Source organism: Labrus bergylta, chromosome 6 (assembly GCF_963930695.1).
Source record: "Labrus bergylta chromosome 6, fLabBer1.1, whole genome shotgun sequence".
In the NCBI taxonomy this organism is placed as follows: Eukaryota; Metazoa; Chordata; class Actinopteri; order Labriformes; family Labridae; genus Labrus; species Labrus bergylta.
In genome coordinates this window covers 13,956,232-13,979,000 of record NC_089200.1, presented here as the reverse complement: position 1 = coordinate 13,979,000, position 22,769 = coordinate 13,956,232, and the positions used below count along the sequence as shown (strand labels likewise).

The following is a 22,769-nucleotide window of genomic DNA, read 5'->3' as shown; positions in this document are numbered from 1 at the left end:
CTTTTAAAATATATCAGAATAGTGACCTGCTATGAGCCAACCGCGTTGTTTTCAGTTTCAATTCTTACGACATTTGTTTCTGCTTTACTGTCTGATGTTTTCCGCCGTTTGGTTGCTAGGTGTTTTAGCGTCCTCTCTGAGTACGGTTGCTAGCTAATGGCTACCTGTGAATGTCGTGTAAGTGAAGCCTGTGACTTCTGAACGAAAATGCGTTGTCTTTGTTTCGTTTATGGATAAACACATTGCAAGAGAGATGGACACGTAAACGCCAAGAAAATAATGCGCGAATAAGGTGAGAATGATATTCATAGACTCTCTTGACATCAGTAAACGTTCCCTGATTAGCTTGAAAGCTATCACTAGAGGAGAGTTGATTATTCAATTCAGTGTTCAAGATTATGGTAAAATTCAAAAGCAGTAATTGAATGTTGTGGTTAAGTGGCATACAATGTCAGTAAACATTAAACTTTCGTGTTTTCTGGTTGAGCATTAAACGCTCCCAAATGTAAGAATCTGAAAAACTGGTTATTTAAAGTCTAATCGTTTCGCATTTAACATTTTAGATAGATAGAAGATGATTACTTGGACTTTTTTTTATTTTTTTTTTATCAAGCCACTAACAGTGCCATTTGCTGTCCTATCCCTGCAGTGCTCAGCAGCATGCTTGCTGGAAGTGCAAAAGCTCATTTAATGTAAGTTTCACAGTGTGGAGGTGGTTGGAGAGATTTTTGGACACACATGTGTTCCAGACAGACTGACAGGATGGGGGACATCTTGGCAACTGAGGCTGATCTTCTTGGGATGATAAAGGAGGTAAGTAAAAAAATAATAATTGAGATTGCACACCGGGCATCATACTTGAGCCCCAATAAAAGTACAACTGAAAGATGCACAACTTTCTCAAATATGCTGGTTGATATGATAGAGCAGGGGTCTCCAACCTTTTTTCATCTGAGAGCTATTTTAAAAAAAATGAAAGTGGCCAAGGGCGACTTGCATCAAATCGCTTGCATTTATTTACACAGCTCAGCTGAATTAAGCTGCTGTTTGTACATGTGTAAAATTGCAATAAGCCAATGCTTATCAATAATCTTAATTTCACATCAATGTCCGAGAAAACTTTAGTACTTCATTCTTGTTTTTATGGGCCAAATATATGAATAGTGGGAAGAGGTGCATTTACCGTCGTCAGATTTTTACTTTTATTTTTAACACAGTCGGTCAACCTATAGGTGAGCTACTGAAAACCTGCCCACGAGCTACCAGTAGCTCCCGAGCTACCTGTTGGAGACTCCTGTGATAGAGATTTGTTTTTGGATTATGAATAACACTACACTGGTAAAGTGGAGTTATGCCACTGCTTGTTTTGTGTCTTTTATAGTTCCTTAAGTTTGAAGACTTTGAAGATACTATTCATAGTTTCGACAAGGAGTGCAAAAGCAAAGGCAAGCTGGTGTCAAAGCCTCAGGGAAGTGCTCTCAGAGACTACAAGACTCTTAACATTCAGGTAAATAATCAATCATTATTGTTTGATTTTTTTAAAAATAAAATGATTATGAAAAAAAATAAAATTGTTGTTGTTTTCCCCTTACACACTCTGCTTATCTTGGACCTTTTCAGAAAGATCTCCTGAGTTCTTTTGATGATGGAGACCACAAAGTGTTCTTCGAACTGTGGACGGAAAATATTCCCTCTGAGGTAAAAGACACAGACCCTGAGGCCCAGAGCCTTGAGTTCTACCTTCACATCCACTTCACCATCTACCCACTGAGGAGGCACCCAGGCAGACATGTAAGTAGATTTAATAAAAAAAAAAAAAAAAAAAAAAAAAAATCTTGCTTAAATTTGTGTTGGAACAACTTTAACTTCTTTGAGACTTTCCCCAAAACAAAAGTATATCTGCAACCCTCTATGCCTTGCAGCTATCATTATGTGCTATTATTCAAGATGTCCACTAAGCTGTGCTGCAAGCTTTTTTCGCCGTTGGCTCTCTATGGTGTTTCCCTTTGCATTACAGGCACAATCATTTCTAATTTCTATGACACACATGTACAACAGGGCAATGCAGTATTGCACATATTTATATGGATGTTATTGCCAAAGAACACAATGGACTCAGCTGACATTTTCTATAAACTTGAATTAAATCGGTGACTCAATTTGTGTGTAGGACCGAGCTGAGTTTGAGGAGAGGATTTCCTTCTTCAAGCAGTACCTGGAGACTCGTGGAGCAGCACTAAGTCAGACCACAAAGTTTCTGCCTTACTATGCCTTGCCTTTCGTTCCTAACCCCACTGTCCACCCTTCATTCAAGGATCTTTTCCAGGTACATGGCTAATTATGGATCATTGAATACTTGCTTGTTACCATGTAGTTCCTACATGTGTAGCACTATTTACCCAGTACCATCTTTAAAAGGAGTATAATCATATTTTCTCACAACCCTCATTATGTTTGTTTAGGATTCATGGATACCACAGTTGAAGGATAAGCTGGAGCATTTCTTATCGGTGACACTAAAGCCGTCCAACACCCCGAGGCTGCTGAACTTATATGTATCCTTCATCATGATTTGCTCACATGACGCTGCTATGAAAACTACTAGAATACAAATGTGTGATATTGTTTTTTTTCAATGTCTTTTCAGTTCTCTGTGACATCATATGAGCATCAAAAACAACAGTTTGAAACCCTTTTTATATTACAGATTACACACATTTTCTCCTCAGCTATATAGCTATTGTGGAATTAAAATTTTAAATTTTTTAGATTAATGAATTCAACGTTTTACAAATTTGGCGATGGTATCCTACTAAATCACCAGTGCCTCACTGTGTTGATTCCAACACCTGGCAGCCCTTACAAAGAGGGGCTTACAACAGGCCAGAACATTAAGTAACAGTTTTGTTGACTCGTAAATAGAGACAAATGTCTCTAGAAATGTTCCTTAAAATTATTTATCGGCTATTGGGGAAAAGCAACAGAATCTAGTTAAGAAAACAGGTTGGTGTTTATTCCCTTTTCAGTCTGAGCTGCATTTTCAAATCTCAAATAAAAAGTCTTTCTGTGTGTTCCCTAAGAATTAATTAACAGTCTGACTTTTGCCCAGATCTGGTCATGCCATTTACTGCAAACAAATGCTGTCTGATTTATCTTTGTAGTTGCAATACGGCAGGACCTAATCTGGCACTAACTCAGCGCTCCAGAGTTAAAGGGCAAATAAAGAATAACAAGAATTGTTGTTTTTACAGGAAAGTCAGCGTATGGCCTCTCCTTTTTACTTTTGCACATTCATGAAACTAAAGCCTATCCCGTCTGGTCCAATGATCAGAGCAGTTCAACGTGAAAATGATCATCTCATGGGCTGTTCAGAGGAGTCTTGTCTGTATGTACTATGTATTAAACTAAAATGGGGAGGTTAACTTTCAGTTAGAATCTTTAAATGTGAATCTTACTGCAGATGTCCCACTGTGTCCTGGCTACCTAAATACATTTAAACACAATGAATGAAAGCCTTGTTTTATCTCAGCAAGGTTTTCTATAGAGCTAAAACTACCCGTCCCTTTAAAATAAACATACATTGATCTTATGTCAACACTTAAATCTCTTCACGAAATTAAAGTTGTGCGTATGTAGCTCTGGATGACCGCGTTAGATAAGAAAATAATGACATTATAATCTTTTCCTAATATTGAAGTCAATGATACTGTGTATTCCTTGACGGACATCACAGAAGGAGGGAGGAAGGAGTACTAAAGGTAAATATCCGTCTCCAATAATCTTGCATTGTGTTGCATTTATGATACATATACCTCCATCCAATCATATCCACCATGTTTAAATTCCTTTTATTAACTGCACACTATGCAAATATGACTATATAATTCCACATGAATGTCTAGTTGGTTGAAAGTCACAATAATCCACAACTTTTGTGAAGTGCATCACTTTATATCATTAGGATCATTCATCATCATGTCATATTTTGTCATGTTTTGGTTGGCATAAAACTGCCAATTTCTTGTAAGTGGTAGATCACTTTTAATCATGGGGACAGAAGTGATGCTATTTTTTTCCCCAAGACGGGTGTTGTACGATAATTAGTCAATGAAACCGTAACGGTAGAACATCTAAAATATTGATGTAATGTTTTTTTTTCTATTCAATAATTTTTTACCAACACTAAAGAGTTACATTAGTTACAAAGTAGAACGTCCCTTATGGTACCCTTGTCCGTGTGTGTATGTGTGACGGCACAGACACAATTCAACAGTTACAGCTCCAGCTCGTCGAATCAGACCGGCGCACCGCCAGCTACGTACGGAAGTACAACAAGATGCAGGCCGACTACCACAACCTGATTGGAATCACTGCTGAGCTGGTCGACTCATTGGAGGCTACTGTCAGCGGAAAAATGGTAACTCTGCAAAATACACTAACACACTCACACACATTAACACATGGGCTACAAGCTCAGACTACAAAGACACACACACACACACTCATCTCAAATGATTAAGCACATGATTTAGTCACATATGTCAAATTCATAGTTGTATGCAAATACCTAGAATACCAAACCCACTTCTTATACACACAATGTACTGTAGATCTGAAACACATGTGATGTGTTAAATATGAATACTTGGGCACTTTGACACAAGATAACAAGGTTGCTTTACAGAAAAACAATATGGCGTCCTCACAGTATCTTAAAGCTCAAGGGGCCTGCTGTGTTTTTGCAGATCTCCCCTGAGTACCTGCAGAGTGTGTGTGTTCGCCTGTTCAGCAGCCAGATGAGACAGAGCGTGGTGCAGAGCACTGACTTCACCAGACCGGGCACTGTGAGTTAGAGCATGTAGATCCCTCTCTTCTCCCTGCTTCTCCTTTACACGTCAGAGGTACAAGAGTGACATAACACAAGGCCTTGAGGCCCTCCCTGGAAATATCAAGAAGGGGGCATCAGTCCATGGTCACTTTGGAGCCACAGTCTTAGCCGTTTTCACATATGCACTCCGGATAATATCTAGATATTTATAGGAGGACTTCTACGGAGATTCTCCCGACCTAGCCGTTCACATATGCTCCTCACAGCGGGGGACTTACCCTGTCAGAGCGGAGGGGGCGCGGGGGATTTCCCGAGGTAAGACGTGAGGTAAATAAACAACGCGGAAGTAGCAGCCATAGCAACAGAGTCCGCTACACGACGTTATAATGAGAATATTTGCCTTTATATCAATGCTATGTGTAATCCAATGGAATGACAACATCCACAAAAGAGCGGAGAACAACATACTGACGAGCAGAGAACATAATGCAGACACTCTGGGGAAGTCACTGTATATAAATGTTATTCTCTTTCCATCGGCTTGAGTTGACTCCCCCGGAGTATATGCTGCCGCGTTCAGACATCAGTTCACGCAGATTTTCTGCGGAAAAAAGACTAGGGGTCTGGGTGGATAAACTCCGGGTAAAGTCTGCGCGAAAAATGTGGCTGTTTGCGTTCACACATAGCCTAAAGAACCTCCGTGTAGCCTAATCTCCTGAGTTTTTCAGGAGATTTCCGTATGTGTGAAAAGGGTTTATGTTTGCAAAGAAAAACTCCTCTCATCTTCCTTACGTCACAGATACATTATCCTGTACGTCACACAAAGTTGACTCTGTGTTTAACAATAATTCTAGGGAGGGTTTATTTGCCATCAGCTGTGCATTGACTTTGAGTTAAGTACTCATCCTGCAGTTTGTATCCTGGAAAAAAAGATGACTGTATCCTGGTTTTTCGGTCATACAGTGTCAAGCTAAATTCACATGGCATAACTCAAAATACAAGGCATGACCAGTTTCTACTACCAGTGGCACGCAAATGCAAATGTCGATCAACCACTTTTAAAATGTCACTTTGAGTATATCCTTTTGAATAGAAATAAGCTGAATGGTTTGTTGTAGGCCAGAGGAGATGTGCTCGCAGACGTTAAGATATTAGCAACAAAAATATATCACTTTAAATTCAAAATAATAATACTAACAGCAGCTGAAGGAAGGGAACATGTTAAGCCCAGAGGATTTTGTCAGCAGACAAATGTGGGTGTTTTTTTTTTAAATAATCGCCTGGTGACTTTCCAGACAAAGGAAGACACCTTGTTTTGAGTGCTCACGTCTTTATGCTTACAGAGTTTACTTTGGGCACCGATGAGCTTTTCATTATTATTTTTAGTTGAGCTTCTAAAAATCCTCAAGGCCAATAAATCATGCTTGCTGTCAGTTGCCTCCATTTAGCTGTTGAACTCTGCTCTCTGTAATCTTGTTTCTTCTGTTTAAACTGAAAAAACATCTTTCTGTGTGTTTGTGTTTTTGTGTGTGTGATGCTCTTGTCCACAAAGGGATATTACTCTATGAGTCCCTATGATGATGGATATGTAAGTTTCATTTGTTTTCATCTTTACTTCCTGTCATCGCTAAGGTTCCCACCCCTCATCTTGCTTGTGCCTCCCCCCCCCCCCCCCCCCCCCCCCATGTCTCTTCCTTCTCCTCTTCGTCCTCTCCTTGTCATGTTTGCCTCCCTCTCCTTAACTGCAGATATACATTTCTTTCGCCTTTATTCCCTGCCATCTTCTAGTGGTTTCTATGGGAATCGTCCCAGTTTAAAGGGATGTTTTGCCTCGTTTGTTGTAAGAATGACCTCTTTTGTGAGACCACTTGTTAAGCCAAACAAGAGCTTCTCTTTCAGGGCGCACCTCATCATTAAATTTGTAAGTTCTCAAAGGCAGCAGCCATTGTTCCTACTCTCAGCGCTCCTTATTGGCTGTCAGTCTTCTCTTTTAAGGTTAACCCTGGCAGTTTCAGGTGGGGGGGGGGGGAGACTTATAGGAGACAGAGAGCAGAGCTGTCTACTTAAACAATAGGCAGCCCTAAGTTGTCCCCCCTGTTATGAAAGAGTAAATGGTGAGAAGACACGTTTAAAAGCAGAAGAGATTAAAGACATCGCTTATGTAAACTGTGCATATTCAGAGAATTCAGGTCAAGCCTTTTGTTTAGCTGAGCTAAAATCTGCCAGGTGAATCAGTTTGTTTGACACCTCTCTTTGTACCCGTACAGCAATGGGGCTTTTCCTGTTGATAGACTGAAACACAGGCTTGCTCTGCGAGGGTTTAGGAACGCCCGTGTCAAATGTCTCAAGGAAACATGTTCCCTTGCCCTTTAGCATTCTTCAGCATTCTGAAATGTTTAGGGAGAGAAAGGAATTTGGGAATGAATCCAGGTATCAGTGTTCTCCTCCACTTCCGCTTTAGCTACTACACCTCAAAGGAAAAAATGTGGCCTCATCACCTGATAGCTCAGACGACACGGATCACTCCCCTGACCTTAGACTGCTCTGGCTATAGGCCTAACCACCCACACTTTAGATTAGATTTCATGGCTCGAAACTCCCTTTTCAATAGCAGAAAACTACTATTTACTAGTGATTAGTTGTTTCACCCTTCCTCCACACACCCACAGGAGAAACACAATTATATTTTACTATTTTCAGATGCTTCAGGTTTCTTTCTCTCTAATAGAACAACAAATAGACCTAGAGTTAAAGTACACTGAAACAAATGAAGGAATGGCTGTTTCACATTAACCTGCCCTCTCTAATACTTTATCATAGCTGACTTAGCTTAGCATGCTTGTAACTTACTGCATGGGGGTTATGCCGAACCATGCTGTAAAGTATGTCAGGGGATTCAGCATGTACCACAAGCATGATGTATGCATGTCCAAAAAACAACAACACTAATGACTTATTTAGACTGTGGCTAACTTGACTATTTTGAAGATGGAGAATAGTTCCAGGTAAGTCCAGGGATCAGATGGCAAAGATGAAAAAAAGATGAATAGCAGCGCCAGCATGTGTTATGTCAGCAACACTTTTTAGTGAGAGTGTAATGAAAGAAGTGTTAAACCATCTTTGTCTCTCTTTTTGATATTTTCCATTCTTTCCTAGGCCTCCTCAATGCTACGAGCCTCCATAGCACCACCGTAAGTCTTCACTTTAAAGCTACAGTTTGATCAGTGCCATCATACAACTCGGCTGACATGCCTTTTTTATTTTTTAACATCTCCAGGAGATCTAAGGAGGTGCCGATGCTTCCCTCACTGGACTACGTGAAGCTGAAGAAAGACCTGTGTGAAGGTCCAGACAGACTCAGGTCCCTGCTGCTCCAGGCTCTGCGCTGGGTGAGTTTAAATATTCCTTTGTACAATATAGTCATAATCTCTGATTCTTGTCATGCACTGATTCTTTGTTTTGCATGCACTGTGTTATAGCTGTAATCCACACTTGTTGCGGTTCTTTCTCATTGTTTCACTGAGTTTGTCCGGCTTCCATTTAGGGCTGAAGTTTTACATCTAAAGCAACATTTTAATAGTATGGATCTTCTGAAATGAGCATCGAGGAGAAATGGCATCAAAATAACAGAAATCCAAGAAACCCCCCCTAGTGGAGCTTTTGTTAATCACCACTGTCATGTAGAGCCTCACTGTATCAAACTATTACACTGTTATGTTGGTTGTGTTATAAGAAATTATACGACAGTTCATGTTATAGGCCATGTTCCTCTAGACGGGCTATCCAAGCAAAAACCAAAATATTTTATTCTGCTTTTTTTTGTCAGATATTATATTTCTTATAAACAAACATATTTGGACAGAGAACATTTGCAGTAACAGCTCACAGTTTATACTGTAGACTACAAGTTAGCAGTGTTATTATATTGAGCCTTGATTTTGGACTTTCTACACAAGAAGTGTGGCACCTTGTAAACCTAAAGTAGAGCTGAATAAGATTCTTATTTGATTTGCATCTCTACTTGTTTGAGTCTTAACTAGTGTGTCATTTTCTTTTGATTTAATCTTAGAGACTGACTCGCTCGCTCCCGGGTGAACAGAGAGACACGGTGCTCCAGGCTTATATCAGTAATGACGTGCTGGAGCACTACAGCACAAAGCAGGTGGGACCACATGACTACAGCTCTGATGTGTTTTAACTCTGTGGATGAGTCACAATGACACATTCATCTTAAAATGTCTACTGATACTGAAATGCCAGTCATTTTTTTTTTTTTTTTTCGGTGTATTTAGTACAACTCTCAGAACAAAGGCAAAAATCAGCATCTCACACTTAACCCTCACGGCCTATAATTAATCCCTTGGTGCTTATTACTACAGGCATGCTTGAGCTGTTGAGTAGGCTCTTTGCTGCCCAGGGTTTTTTTCTCACCCTCCATCGCCTCAAACCTGCAGACTAACCAGATTTAGGATTTCTGAAATCCACTCTATGCTTCTATCATATTGTTTTCATAAATGATTATCACAAAGTTATCCTCAACCTTTGTGTCTCTTGAGGATTTTAAATTAAAGCTCCTTAGATTGAGTCCCTAAAAATGTTGATTAAACTGAAATAAAGCATTTTATTTTTGTAAAACTCTTAAAAGAGTATTATAGTTATTCAAGGTCAGCACTGAAAGAATCAGACATCAAATTGTGTTTACAAAAGCGAGAGTTACTCTTTCTGTACAGTGGTTTTCTAATCAATGACTGAACAATAAATCCCGACCAGATTTAGACAGACACCAGATTCCCCACATTATTATCTGATTTACTGTAACTGTTGTTATCATTTTAATCACGTCTCTACAACCAGATTGGAGACGTAACATGACATGTTGTCTGTCCCGGAGTGACAGATGTGTTCTCTTTAGCAATTTCCCTTTTCTGTTTTACAAAAGGAACGACTATACAAAACAGATTATATTCCAACTCACCCTCAGAATATACTTTCAGAGCCACATGTCTCTCTCACATGTTTTACTGTTTTGTCTTTTTTTCCCCCCCATTATTTTCTTGTCACATTTCCTTCTCCTAGCCTCCAGCCATAGGGCGCCATATTCAGGACATAAACCATTTACAGAAAGGAGTAAGTGAGCCTCACCTCACACCTGAGCTCTTTGTCTTTGTACTGAATATAGTGCTCCAAGCCAACTCTAAATAAAACCTCCATAGAACGCCACTATAATAGTATTAGCATGCCGATTTAAATTCAAAACATGAATGTTCAGTTTGACAACAAAAGAGGCATAATGTTACTGCTAACAGGAACATCAAGTAAAGGAGTCTGAGCTGACTAAGCTTCTTTTTACTGTTGGATTCACAGCAGTTACTGAGACCACAGAGGAGTTTTTTGTTTTTATTGGATCACTTATAAGTCTGCCTTCAAGTTATGGTCATTTTGGAAAAAATAACTACTACATCGGAGGCAATTGAATGTTTTTAAACTACACTGGATATTATGTTTTCATAGAAAAGTGTGCTTCATTTAATGAGATCCAAGTCCGAGATCGTCCGCCAGTACATGGCTCGCCTCATCAATGCATTCGCTTCTCTAGCAGAGGGTAAGTACTCAACTCTCATATTGATTATTCTTTATAATAGGAGTCATTGTTTTACTGAGTGCAACTGGAGACGTCGATTCATGGAGGAACTTTATCATCACCACATCCAGGTTGACCTCTAATGATCATCTGCATCACAGTGACAGTAACATTTTGGACATTTTGTAAAGACTAGTATCATTGGTGCTGGCAGGAATGACTTTTTATAATGCACTAACTAACTAACTAACTAACTGGTTTTGTTTACATTACTTTTTAAGAGAGTGATTACAATCATTCTCAAAACAAATGAATAGTTTGGACATCTTTTCAGAATGTCTTCATTGTGTTATCCTTAAAAGGATGACAATTTGCTGAATCACTGTTAAAGTAACTTCATACATACAAGAGAATTCTTCTACAGGATGAGGCTTATGTATTGCCTTTTGATATTAACCCCATGTTTCTCTTAATGTTCACAGGTCGTGTTTACCTTTCCCAAACCCCCATTCTACTGAAACTTCTGACGGAGGCACTAAGGACAGAGGAAAAAGAATCTCTGACGAGAGAGAATGTGCTAGTGGCTCTGCAGAGACTCAGCCTCAGGTACATTCTGAAATGACAAGTTGTTCTATGAAACCTTGGAAGTCCAATTTTCTTTAAAGGGTAACACATAACCTGCAGGGCATAGCGCAAACTATGTCACGACGGATTGGTATAAAGAGCCTCACAAAACTACTTCAACATACACAGGGTACAGGTTATTGAATCAATTTGAATCATGCATTAAATGGTCTCATTTCTTTTATCCAACCAGCTGGATTCCTGATTCAATTCCATCTTCAGATAAACCGTTGGGGTTGCCCTATTGTTTTTTTTTTATTGAAATATTTCCACATGAAACAGGATCCCTGTCCTGTTGGCACAAAAGTGTTGTTAAGTTGGTTTTTGAATACATCCTTTTGTTAGGAGGAGTCAGCAAACCCCCATGATCGCAGACGATCTGATTGGCTGGCTGGTGGATGAGCTGCAGGATTCAGACTGCCTGAGCGATTACACGCTGGAGTACGCTGCTGCTCTGCTCATGAACCTGTGTCTGCGAACTAAAGGTAAAGTCAAGGGTCAAGTAGATAAAGGAAAGAGACTGATAGTATTTTAGTAAAAGATAGAACCTTAAAAGCCTATACTGAGGATAAGTTCTGACACACATTTAAACCTTAACTCATGAAGATGGTCCTCAAATATATCAAAACTGTATATCTTGCTTGCCGTGTAATCCTGTGTCATGGAGGTGCAACCCAAAATTATGGTAAAAAGCTGAGCTCAGTTTTAGTGCTGATGTCAGCATAAATCAATTTTACATCTTTAAGCCCCCAGAAAGTCTCTGTGTAACTGTGTTCCCATTTGATAATTTCATTATGGGCAGAGCGGAGGCAAGTATTGTCTGGCTTTACCTTCACTACGTATTTGAGCTTTAACAGCTTCTCCTGAGCATGGGGCTTATGGATGCACTCCTTTTTTTACTTATAGCCTCTTACATCATAAGTAGAGTGTGTCTTTGTTCATGTCACTCTCACTTAACCGCATACACACCATGCACATAGTCACTCCCTACTTCTTAAGGAGTGTCTTCTCCTCATTTGCCTGGGTGGGGGGCTCTTTTTTTCTCAGCAGTAAAGTTCTGCACTGCATTTGATTTATTCAGGATCTTGTTATCTCAGAGAACAACCAGGAAAAGATTGACTGTGTGTGTCTTTGTGCAGGAAAAAGGAAGTGTGCAGAGAACGCCAAGCATGTGCTAAAGGTTCTAACTGACCTCCTTGGACACGAGAACCATGAGGTGATACATCTGTCAACACTTCCACACAGAACACAATCAGAGGTTGAAAAGAATTGATGCAGCATACATATCGTATATAGACATGCAGTTCAGGGACTTGCTCACTGATTCCTAAAAACAGTTGGAGATACAGAATAAACATTAATGTGAAAATAAAGCACAAAACATCTGTAGTGTGATTTGAAAAGGATAAAACATAAAAACCAAAAACTTGAATCAACTTGAATCTTTGCCACCTGTTGATCTGTTAAACCAAAATTTCAGAACCAATGTGATCATATCAGACACATCTAGGCTTGGTGTAAAGTGTACCATGCCCTCCAGAACATGGGCAGTCTCAATAAAATGAGTCATGACTTCAGTCATGAAAGGTTGTCAACAATGTTGGAGGGTAGTTAACTCTTGTTTTTAAGAAGTCATCTCAACATGCTTGGATTTTTATGGCATTACATAAAATAACACACCGAGTATCTTTCAAATATCTGCCTGAAGTGCAGTCTTCCCTCTTTGTAACCATTTTTTTCTTGCTGCTGCACGCTCATGCAAGCTGTGTAACAAACTTTGGCCTAAGATGGTGTAAATATAGAGGCTGTTTGTGTCTGTGTCACTTTGCTTTCCTCAGATTCGTCCGTACGTGAATGGAGCCCTGTACAGTATCCTGTGTATTCCCTCTGTGAGACAGGAAGCCAAAGAGATGGTAAGATAGCTGCAATGTCTTCACCTGCTCACAGGAAACAGACGCAGTTTGTGTTGTCGCTTCACATTTGTCTCTTCATGTCACCACGCAGGCAGTGTCTGAAGGGGAAACAGCAGGTGTTAACTGTCATATGACACAGTCACCGTACCCAGGGACTGCTGAGTCAGTGTCTTTGCTTCCCACTGATTCAAGTTATGATGCAGTGGAATCAGAGGCCCTGCAGGCTTACTGCTTAAGGCCAAAAAAAACATTTTAAATGCAGCAGTTGCTCAAAATGTGCAAATTTTGCAGTGACAGTATGAAATCTCCCTAAGGGGGCCCCATCTAACAGTTTGACTCTCGTTGCCCTGCTTAGCATCTCATGCATTATTTCTGGGAAAAACCACTTTGGTTGGAGGGGCGCAACAGACTCCAGAATCACCGCTGAGTGACATTTAGAGCGGCAGAAGAGCACTACGAAAAACTCGTGATTAAGATGATGTCGATTAAAAGACATGACAGGATGTGTTTTTCTCCCATGTTTGTAGAGTGTAGAGGAGATCCTCCGCTGCTACAGCAAGGAGGAGAACCCGGACCTCAACAGACAGATTGAGTTCATCATTAAACAGCTGAACTCAGGTCAGTGAAGCCGAAGTCACTCTCACAACTCTCTAACTTATGGATTTGTATGAAAACAGACTGAACTAACTCTTTATGTAAGATGATTCAAGCAGCTGTTCGCACATCAAACTATCTCATGAAGTAGGTGCGTAGGACATAAAACAGTTGTTTTGAAAAGAGATAATCCTGCACACTCCACTTCCTCAGCACCACTTATAATTAGATAAAGCCACTAAATAAATTGCTTTTTCATGAGCGTACATGTAAGATTCAAAAAACTTAAAGTGAAACTGGGCTACATTTGGATTATGGGCAGCAGGTGTTACTAACCGTAGTTCACTGTAGTGAAGTACTAAACATATGACTTAAATACTAATTAAATAAACAAAGTACTTTCATTTAATTATGATGTGTTGTGTACATTTATACTGTATATCTTTAGAATTTGATATCACAAAGTGAAACAATAAGTGACACCATCTGCTTTTGTTTTTTTTGTAAATTGTCTGTCATATTTAATGCTCCTGTGTTTCGTCCAGCTGAAGAAGAGGGACCAGAGTCAGACGATGAAGAAGAGGAGGACGACAACGATGTAAGTCCCCCGCTCAAACGGTTCATGCCCTCCACCTTGATCAAGGCATTCATCTAAATCATCTCAATCACAGCTCTTACCATGCATTAACAGAAATAGGTGAACAAAAGAAAGCAGGAATGGTTATGATAAATAAAGGTGAGGGGAAGGGCAGCCAGAAAAGGACACCTCATATTTGACACCTTTCCCAAACTTGTAGATGGCAATCTCAGCATGACACAGATATTGGGTGTCTCCCACCTGTTTGTTTGTGCATGTGCATGTGAGGTTAGGAGGGTGATGGGCCTGGCAGATTGGATACTGTGGGAAAGTGGGTTATCAAGATAAGGTATGTATATGGTAGTAAGTTAAAGCGGGGAACGACTAGAGGAGTGCGAGTGCCCTTATTCCATTGCCTCTGATCTCGGATGAGGTGTTTTTAGGAGCTGCTATCCATTTACCTTGGGTATAATGGTGAAGTGATATATGTAACACTATGTAGACTACACTGGTCTTTTGTTGGTAACCGTGTGTCGTGGTGCCAACACTGTTTAACATGTTACAGTTGTTAACCTTACATCAATGGGATTGTGAACATTTTCCTGAATTGTGTCAAGTCATTAATGAACCACTGTATCCAACATAAGAACAGATTTCTACAAACCTCAGAGGCTTGTGTGTGGTTGTGATTATTGTTCTCATTAAAGTGGCAGGAGCAAAGCACAGGGTATGATATCAGAGGTGTGGTTTTCATTATTTGATTGTGTTGTAAAAATCGGAATAACTGAGCCACTTTACTCACGTAGACTTTGTCATGTGACAGGAGGACTTAATGGAGGCAGACCCCGATACAGAGGAAGTTCTCCAACCGCAGCCCAGGGAACTGTGTGGGGAGAGTCTGCTGACAACAGAGTACCTTGGAGTAAGAGCACAACACACACTCTCACCATGCACTGTACAATGACATAAATGTCACTGTTTGCTAGGCGGACACATTCACTTCTCAAAATAAAGCTGTTAGATTTTTTTAGTGTTCTTGTGGAGGGTTTGGTGGCTGTGAAAGTAAAGGAAATGATTCCTGCAACAAGAGGAACTGATAATGTCAATGCAAGATGGCTCCTGAAGAAACAGAATGCATCTGAAGCAGCATGAAAGCATGATATAAGATATAATAATTAGTATATCAAAAAGTTCATTATCTACTAAATCATTAAACAATTTCCATCACCACAAGCTGGACAAGAACAGCTGTGAACAAGAGCTGGAAGAAAGTCGACAAATTGACAAAGGAAGTATAAAAATGTATCCATTTTCTTGTGTGTGAGATTGTGTGTCTGTGTATGCTTCTGTAGATTATGACCAACATGGCAAAATCAAAGAGGAAGACGAGCCCTCTGCAGCGAACGAGCATTGATGAACCCCTGCAACGGCCAGTCACCCCCAGTTCTCATCGCAATGTCGGTGCAGTGTAAGTAAAGATACCCACAGAGTGTAAAGTCCACATTAGGGTTCATGTTGAAGCTGACACTCTACAGTATGTTGTTGGATTAGCAAGTGTGCAGGATCAGTCTCGTTTCCTGCTTAAGGTGATTTAGTTGCATACTGTAAAACTTCCAGGGAATACTACACTTACTTTTCACAATCTTTTCTTTAAAAGGCAGATCAGTTTACAACAGGACAGGTGGTTCGTAGTACATTTTGACAATGTGCTTCACCCTCAAGCCCATTAAAACCAGTTCAGTAGGTCATTGGTAAGCATGACTATATTATATCTGTCAATGAGTCAGCACGCAGAGACTGGAACCCGTTAGTAACGAAAGGCACATGACTAAAAACACAAACTGGTAAGCTAGACTGTAAGGATAAAACAGAGTATTATTTTATAGTAGTGACAGCTACGTTGGATTCATGTTTCTAACGTGACATGGTTCCAGACAAAAGGGAGCTTCAAAACTCAATTGAATAACTGGTTTCATAACCTACCACAGATCATTATTTATACAGCACATTTAAGATAACAAACAAGAGTTTTGTAAAAGCACGGTGATCGAGATCAAGATTCTGAGGTGTGATAAGAAAAAATATTTTGTCTACCTATGTAGAGTATTCTGTTTCAAGATCTTCCCAAACCTGAGCTGTACTGTGTGTTTCATGCGTAGGGATTATCGATCCAGCGAGGGAGGAAGCCTCCCACCATCCCGACACAACTCCCGACCTCCTTCACGCTCTGGCAGTCGCCCCAGCACCGCTGACTCCTTACGCCACAGCATCGGTGGGTGGAGGCAATACATAAATGAATACAGTGTTGATGATTAGAAGTAGGATAATGTGCAGTCAATGAATACACATTTGACCTTAATAAAACAAATACAGCAGCTGTTCATGAGAGGTTTAGGGGTTACTCACACTTTGTGCACACTGAGTGGCTGCATATTTGTGGGACTGCTTTCCCCTTCCACCTGCTGATTGTCATTTAGTTTCAATTTTAAGAACCAGATAACATGTTACTATTCCCTAAGAGCTGTGCTGAACGTCCTCCTCTTTATCCCGTTTATAAACACACACTCAGACTCTGAATGCGGCCGGTTGTCCCAGGAGTCAGAGTTGGAAGGGCCATATGAAGGGCGAGCCAGAAAAGGACACTCCCAGGAGGAACACAACGGACACACTGCCAGGTAAGCTGACACACATATGCTGACCGTACGCACACACACAAACCCAATAAAGGAGAATCTGCGTTATTTCATAAATGTAATTTAAAGGCTAAAATACAGAGAGTTTCTTGATGTTGCTGCATTTTTTTTTTTTAGTTGCAACAAAGTTTACTGATAATTATGCATGAATGAGGTTTTTAACTCAACGATATTACATTGAAGGTGATGTATTTCACGGTTGACTCCTCAACCTGCAGGTTAAGTTGGTGAGTTGTTATGAAGAATCTACGGTACATCTCATAAAAGGTGTTGAACCAGAGTAAGGCTGTTAGGGTGGACAAAACATAAACAGTGCAAGTCAGCTGAGGTGAATGTCAGTGTGTTTGTGTTTTTTTTTTTTTTTTTTTGTGGAGAGACTTGGCAGGAGCGTTGCTGCACACCAACGGGTGACTCAGCACAGCCAAGCTGGTCGGTGAGACTGTGACATGCGTTTAAACGAGCAGCACCCACAAAGAGACCCATTCAATCAGAGCTCCCCTGCTTCTCCTCTCCTTTTAATCCCAGAGGAACTTGACTCCCAAATCCCCGCCAAGGGTAATGAGTCCCAGGAAACCGCCTGAGTTATCCCTCCTGACTCCCCACAGGAGCATAAAACACCTCTCAACAATACAGACTTCCAAATCTCAAGCCAGTTTGGAGACTTTCAAAGTGAAAGGGAGATTTCAGGACACACTCATTCATTTCAATTCAATTCAGGTTTTTTGTATTATACACTAAAGAACAGTGCACAGTCAATCTAAGGAAATGCGTTTAACCAGATACTTTCTCATCCCACAAAAAAGGGAAAAAATAAACAAGGGGCATTAGAAGGATAAAAAACAGCAATAAAACATTCAGATGAATAGAATCTTAGCATTAATGAGATTTATAATATTTTCTATTTTTTATTTGTATTCCTGTCGTTTAATTTTTGGGTGAATGAGAACGGTTGTAATGGTTTATAACATTCAGTTATACCTGATGATATCAGGAATGTTGTAGCCAATGTGACTCCTGTGGGTAGAAACAAGAATAAGTCGACTGAAATCCGTCCGTCTATTATGGTATAGGATTGCTTCATAGTATTCGGCTCACTTGGCTCCTGGCTGATAGGGACGTTCGTAAGCAGAGTTTGGACCTTGTTCTGTTTCTGACTGGAGGTTGAGGACTCATTTATTCATTGTGATCCTGTTTCTCAGACTCGCAGGGACGTGAATACAGATTTCCCTCTCAGCTCCACAGTGAGGCATGTCTCCACGGCTTACTGTCCGCGTAAACAAGTTGCAAAATAGTATCTGATGTGTATCAAAAGATGCACCAGAGATGTGTGAAAATGTGCTAGTATTACATGAATGTGCATAATGCAGTTATCATGAAAACATTCTTGGGACAAAGTTTTACCTCAGTGTCTTTTTTTAAGCCTTTTAATAATGTGACAATGATTTGTTAGCTGAAATTCAAAACTGCAGGGGTGATAAGGATAAGCTGATGGAGACTAAACCACTGACCCTTAAAGTAGAGGACAGGGGCTGTCATTTCAAACATCTTAGCTTTGTTTTTAGATTTGTCAGAGTATCTAAACCTTAAAAGAGTTAAAGAGTAACTGAAAATCAGAAGAACTTTGAGAGTATCGATGGCATGATTGACAGCTCTCCCTACCTGGTATCTTTAAAGTATTCATCAAATCGATTTTTTTCGCACGCTTCCGTCAGAAATGGAGGCGATCGACTGAGACAAATGACATAAATGTTGTGTCCAGTGCAAGGGGCTCATACAAGGTTGATCTATTACATAGCATCAATGATTCTTGTGCTATAAAAGCCTTCAGTGAAATGAGATCTGTTCTGAATTATCCTTCAGGCAGGTGAGTCATAATAGTAGTCAATAACGGACAGTTATTGCCTTCTCTCAAAAGGCTGGCACCAATGTATTATTTGTGATTTATATGGATCAAAGACTAATTTTTTATTCTTTTCATTTATCAGTGGGGACTTTAGCCTTGCATTTGAAAGCCAGCCCAAGAGTCCCCTAACACCTGACTCAGCAGCCAGCCAGAACAGTGCTAACCGGGCTCGGAGTCTGACTCTGGCACCCCAGTTCTCCCAGGCGGAGCCACAGCAGAGCAGCCGGCCTGGGTCTGCCAGCTCTGTAGGAGGAGGAGGAGGAGGAGGAGGAGGAGGAGGAGGAGGGGGACGACAGAGTGGAAGTTAGTATACGGTCATCAGCGACAGCCAATGAGGGCAAATATTTGCTCTGCCTGGTTACTTTGTTTGTTTCTACAGCGCTTTTTCAAACCAACCAGCAGGGATTTGGGGTCCAGTTCTTGTCAGAAAAAGAAATGGGCTTAGAAACACTCAATTGTTTTTAAAGGTATGGATTATATGTAACAAATCTTGCATTGACAGGATAATGCTTACATTGTGACATTTTTTTTATCTCAAAACAATGAAATCGCCCATATGTAGCTCATCACGGACATTAAAGGCAGAGTTGGTAATTTAATTGGCAGCGTAACTTATCATAACTCTTTCATGGTTTTCTTTGTGTTTGGCCTTATGCCCTGAAACCCTGATCTTATAAGCCCATCCCCACTCTGATCATCATCCAGCCCTCTACTGTTTCCCCCAAATGTTGCCAAGTTTCCATCAGTACCTGCTCCTTACAAATTGGTTTTACCCGAACTTTTAAACGCAGTTGTGAGAAAAGGCTGTCTTACAATAACAAAGCTGGTGTTTGCTGTAAGAAGACAAATCCCCCTCCAGTTTCCCTGGAGCTCACATCTTGAGTTACACACGGATGATTGAGTTTTAACAAGAATTCTGTAACAAAATCTGCCATTTCTTTGTTTGAAGGCTCTTACATAACCATGTTAAAACTTCTACCTCACATTAAATCTTACATTCATTCACACACAGTTATCCATAGCGTTTAAAGATTAGATTTTGGACCGTGTGATATCAAAGCTCGACCGTTTAAGGCTACACCAGATCCAAAGAAACATATACTGTAATACAAATTGTTACTTATTGTTTCCTAAAAGACACAATATCAATCAGCCCATCCCAAACCCTGACCACTTATTTATCTGCTGTCTCTTTCACATCTAAGTATTTAATTTGAGTCTGTGCAGAGAAGATGGCCGGATCAGCGTCTCCAGTGCTCTTAGTTGGAAGATAAAATCTCTTCATGCTCTCATTCATCTAAATTGCATTTGATGGTTGATTACCTCCGGCTCTTACACCAGCTTCCTTTACCATAAATCGTATAACAGAAGCTAATGGTCAGTCCAAGCTACCACTTCCTCCTGTGTTTCTGTTTGTTATGAATCGAGGTCTGGCCAGTGTCTTACCTATCTTATCTTAAAATCTATTGTCTCGTAAGGACATCAAGTTATTGTAGATTTGCTTAAAGAGTGATTTGCATGCAAAATAAATAAAAGTATTCATTTTCTTTTACTGTGAGAATTTTAAGTTTTTATTATAATTTTTTTTTTTTTGTCTCGCTAACTCAATCGATCCGCTGTCCCTTAATTTATTTCTCTGGAAGGCATCTTCTGCTGACCATCAAGCTGTTTTATTTCTTGTATTTGACGCCTGAGTGCTTGCTGCAGAGAGAGACTACAAACCGCGTGCTGAGACAGGATCCTCTTGAGAGAGACGCTTCTTTGGCTGTGGGGAGATAGAGCAGCCCTTTTTGTGTCTGACAATACAAACATGGAAAAGGAGCTGCTGCTGATGCTGCCTCTCCATGTTGAGGGGATGGGAAAAAAAATCTGCGTTATCCTGCTCAAGTCATGTTGACAAGGTGGAATGGAAGCGATGAGAGATGCCTGTTAGGTTGCTGTGCTGCCTGAGGAAGCGGAGGAGTTGGAGTTGTTAGGACTGTCACACTGTGGCCCTGAATGATAAGTGTGATGAGGAAATCAGATTATTTTTCTTTTTCACAAACCAGGAAGGAAAGAATAACCCCAAAAATATGAAAACAAGATTAGACATGCTCAAATGTAGTAGTTTATAAAATGTGAGGAATATTCCGTTGTTGGGGGGCCCTGCCACACAAAACTACCTGAGAAGTTTCAATTTACTGTGAAAGAAATGCTGAATCTAAAGTGACTTAACACTAATAGAATGGGTTTTGCTTATTATGACTTCACCTTCGAGATAAAAAATGATTCATGCGCATTATTAAAACTCTGGAACTCTTGTTTTTACATTCCTCTGCTGAAGGGGAGAAAGTTTCTCGGTTCTCACCTTCAATCTCACTTGAACACAGGAATGCACGAGCATTACTGTGGCATCACAATGACTTGGAAAGCATGTCATTATCCGAGTTTTGATGTTGAAACTTGATGATGTGTGATAGCTGTCTTCTCAGAGAAGTAATGTACAGGTCAACAGTTTTTGCATATCTCAAAAAATTCAAATCTTTCAACAGGCAAAACAACATCTGAAAATATTCAATTTAAAAATAATTTCATCTGATTCCAATTATCTCTTTTATTATCAATAATAAAATTATCACATATATTTGTTTTGCATTAAAACACATCAGAAAAATCTCATAATTGCTTTAAAAACTTTAAAATCTGCTTTTTTTAAACCTCCTTTATCGCCCCGGCCTCCCTCCCTCTTGTCTCCCCGCCTTTAGGCAGCCAGTTGAAGAGGCGGTGAAGAGGGAGCTGTCACCATGGTACAGCACTATCTCCCCCGGAGCATCAGGCTTCCTGTAACATCATCCCCCCAGGTTGCAAACAGGGTCAGAGCAACAGAGATGGTCGAGGAGAGGGAGGAGAAGGAGGTGGAGGAGGGGACTGAACAATGTGAAGGATTGTCGTCCTGCATTTTTTTTCCTCCCCCTCCTCCCTTTCTGCTTCAGCACAGACTTCTTCTGCAACATGATCTAAAGTCAGACAATAATCACAACCCCCAGGTGATGGCTGGCACACCTTCATATGTGCAGCATCCTCCAGACAAGGCAAAGTTTATGTTTTACAAGATGTGTATATTCTAATTTCAAAGTGAAAACAAGATACTTCTCAATTCTCCATCTTACTTTGTGGTTTTCTGGCATAAGCACATTCCTCTACATTACCTCAGCATCACTGGGGTGAAATGGAGACTCACAGACGTGATGAATCCTTAAAGTCCAGACCTAAGCCCACTAAGGTTTAATAATCTTTCTTTAATTTGAACAATTAACGTAAGTAATACAACGCTTAGCTAGGTCTGTCTTTTTCTTTGAATTGATTGTACAGATATTTTTCTGATTCTCTTCTTGATATCACAAATCTATAATGGTATGAATTTCAATACGCACTGCAGATAGATTTTTGACCTGGGTGGAAAATATCCATCCACATGAATAAATAATTGTATAAGCGTCACTTTCAAAATAAAACGTGATGTCATATTAGAGTAGCTGCTCTTGTTCTAACTCCAGAATTGTTTAGAAAAAGACTCAGGCCTTGGCTTGAGTTGTCAGGCTGCTGCATGTTTTTGAAAGATATTCAGAACTGCTTATTGTTGTTTCTATACATTTACCATCCAGATAACTTGAATTTGTGTGTCTTAAATCCAGCATGATTGCATTGTACATTTGCACTGTTTTCTAGGTGTGGTGGTGTTCACTATATTTATGTCAACATGCTACAGTTAGGCTGTAATGTGTTTTTGTTGTAATTGATTTTGATACTTTGAAGTGGTTTTGAATAAACTTGTGACATGTCACCTGTGTTTGGTACAGACCTCGTCATTGGATTTCTTCATATGATGACGTGCTGAGCATATTGGCTGCTGAAGTCCTCAGCTTAGTCTTGATCACAAATCACCTCCTCTGTAATTACTGTAAGCCATTGGTCGTCACACTTTGCTCACACAATGTTGTGGGCTCGCCTTTCTGCTGCACAGTGCAAAGAAAACATTCTTTGTGTTCGCCTCATCGGGATGTCACACGGCAGGAA

At 40.1% G+C, this 22,769-nt stretch overlaps 1 protein-coding gene across 5 annotated transcripts; it reads left to right on the top strand.

Annotated features, from left to right (window-relative positions):
• The first annotated feature begins 88 nt into the window (after window positions 1–88).
• LOC109996623 (lisH domain-containing protein ARMC9) lies at window positions 89–22,536 on the top strand. 5 transcript variants are annotated; one of them, XM_020650848.3, is made up of 27 exons: window positions 89–292; window positions 650–813; window positions 1,382–1,507; window positions 1,621–1,791; window positions 2,171–2,326; window positions 2,463–2,555; window positions 3,734–3,758; window positions 4,260–4,417; window positions 4,746–4,844; window positions 6,381–6,416; window positions 7,985–8,019; window positions 8,106–8,217; window positions 8,898–8,990; window positions 9,905–9,955; window positions 10,340–10,430; window positions 10,892–11,015; window positions 11,379–11,518; window positions 12,173–12,249; window positions 12,872–12,946; window positions 13,474–13,564; window positions 14,086–14,138; window positions 14,941–15,039; window positions 15,470–15,585; window positions 16,277–16,389; window positions 16,687–16,792; window positions 18,796–19,016; window positions 21,458–22,536. In XM_020650848.3, the coding sequence occupies exons 2-27, from the start codon at window positions 739–741 to the stop codon at window positions 21,478–21,480; spliced, it is 2,559 nt and encodes an 852-aa protein (XP_020506504.2). In that variant the 5' UTR covers window positions 89–292; window positions 650–738; the 3' UTR covers window positions 21,481–22,536. The 5 variants fall into 5 exon arrangements, with proteins under 5 accessions (XP_020506504.2, XP_029136422.2, XP_065811864.1 ...); XM_029280589.2 differs by lacking the exon at window positions 6,381–6,416; XM_065955792.1 differs by lacking the exon at window positions 18,796–19,016.
• The last annotated feature ends 233 nt before the right edge of the window (window positions 22,537–22,769 follow it).

Coding starts and splice junctions, on each gene's coding strand:
- LOC109996623 (XM_020650848.3), top strand. CDS start 739: ATGTGTTCCAGACAGACTGACAGGATGGGGGACATCTTGGCAACTGAG. Junction 1,792..2,170: donor GGAGGCACCCAGGCAGACAT/GTAAGTAGATTT, acceptor ATTTGTGTGTAG/GACCGAGCTGAGTTTGAGGA. Junction 8,218..8,897: donor TGCTCCAGGCTCTGCGCTGG/GTGAGTTTAAAT, acceptor ATTTAATCTTAG/AGACTGACTCGCTCGCTCCC.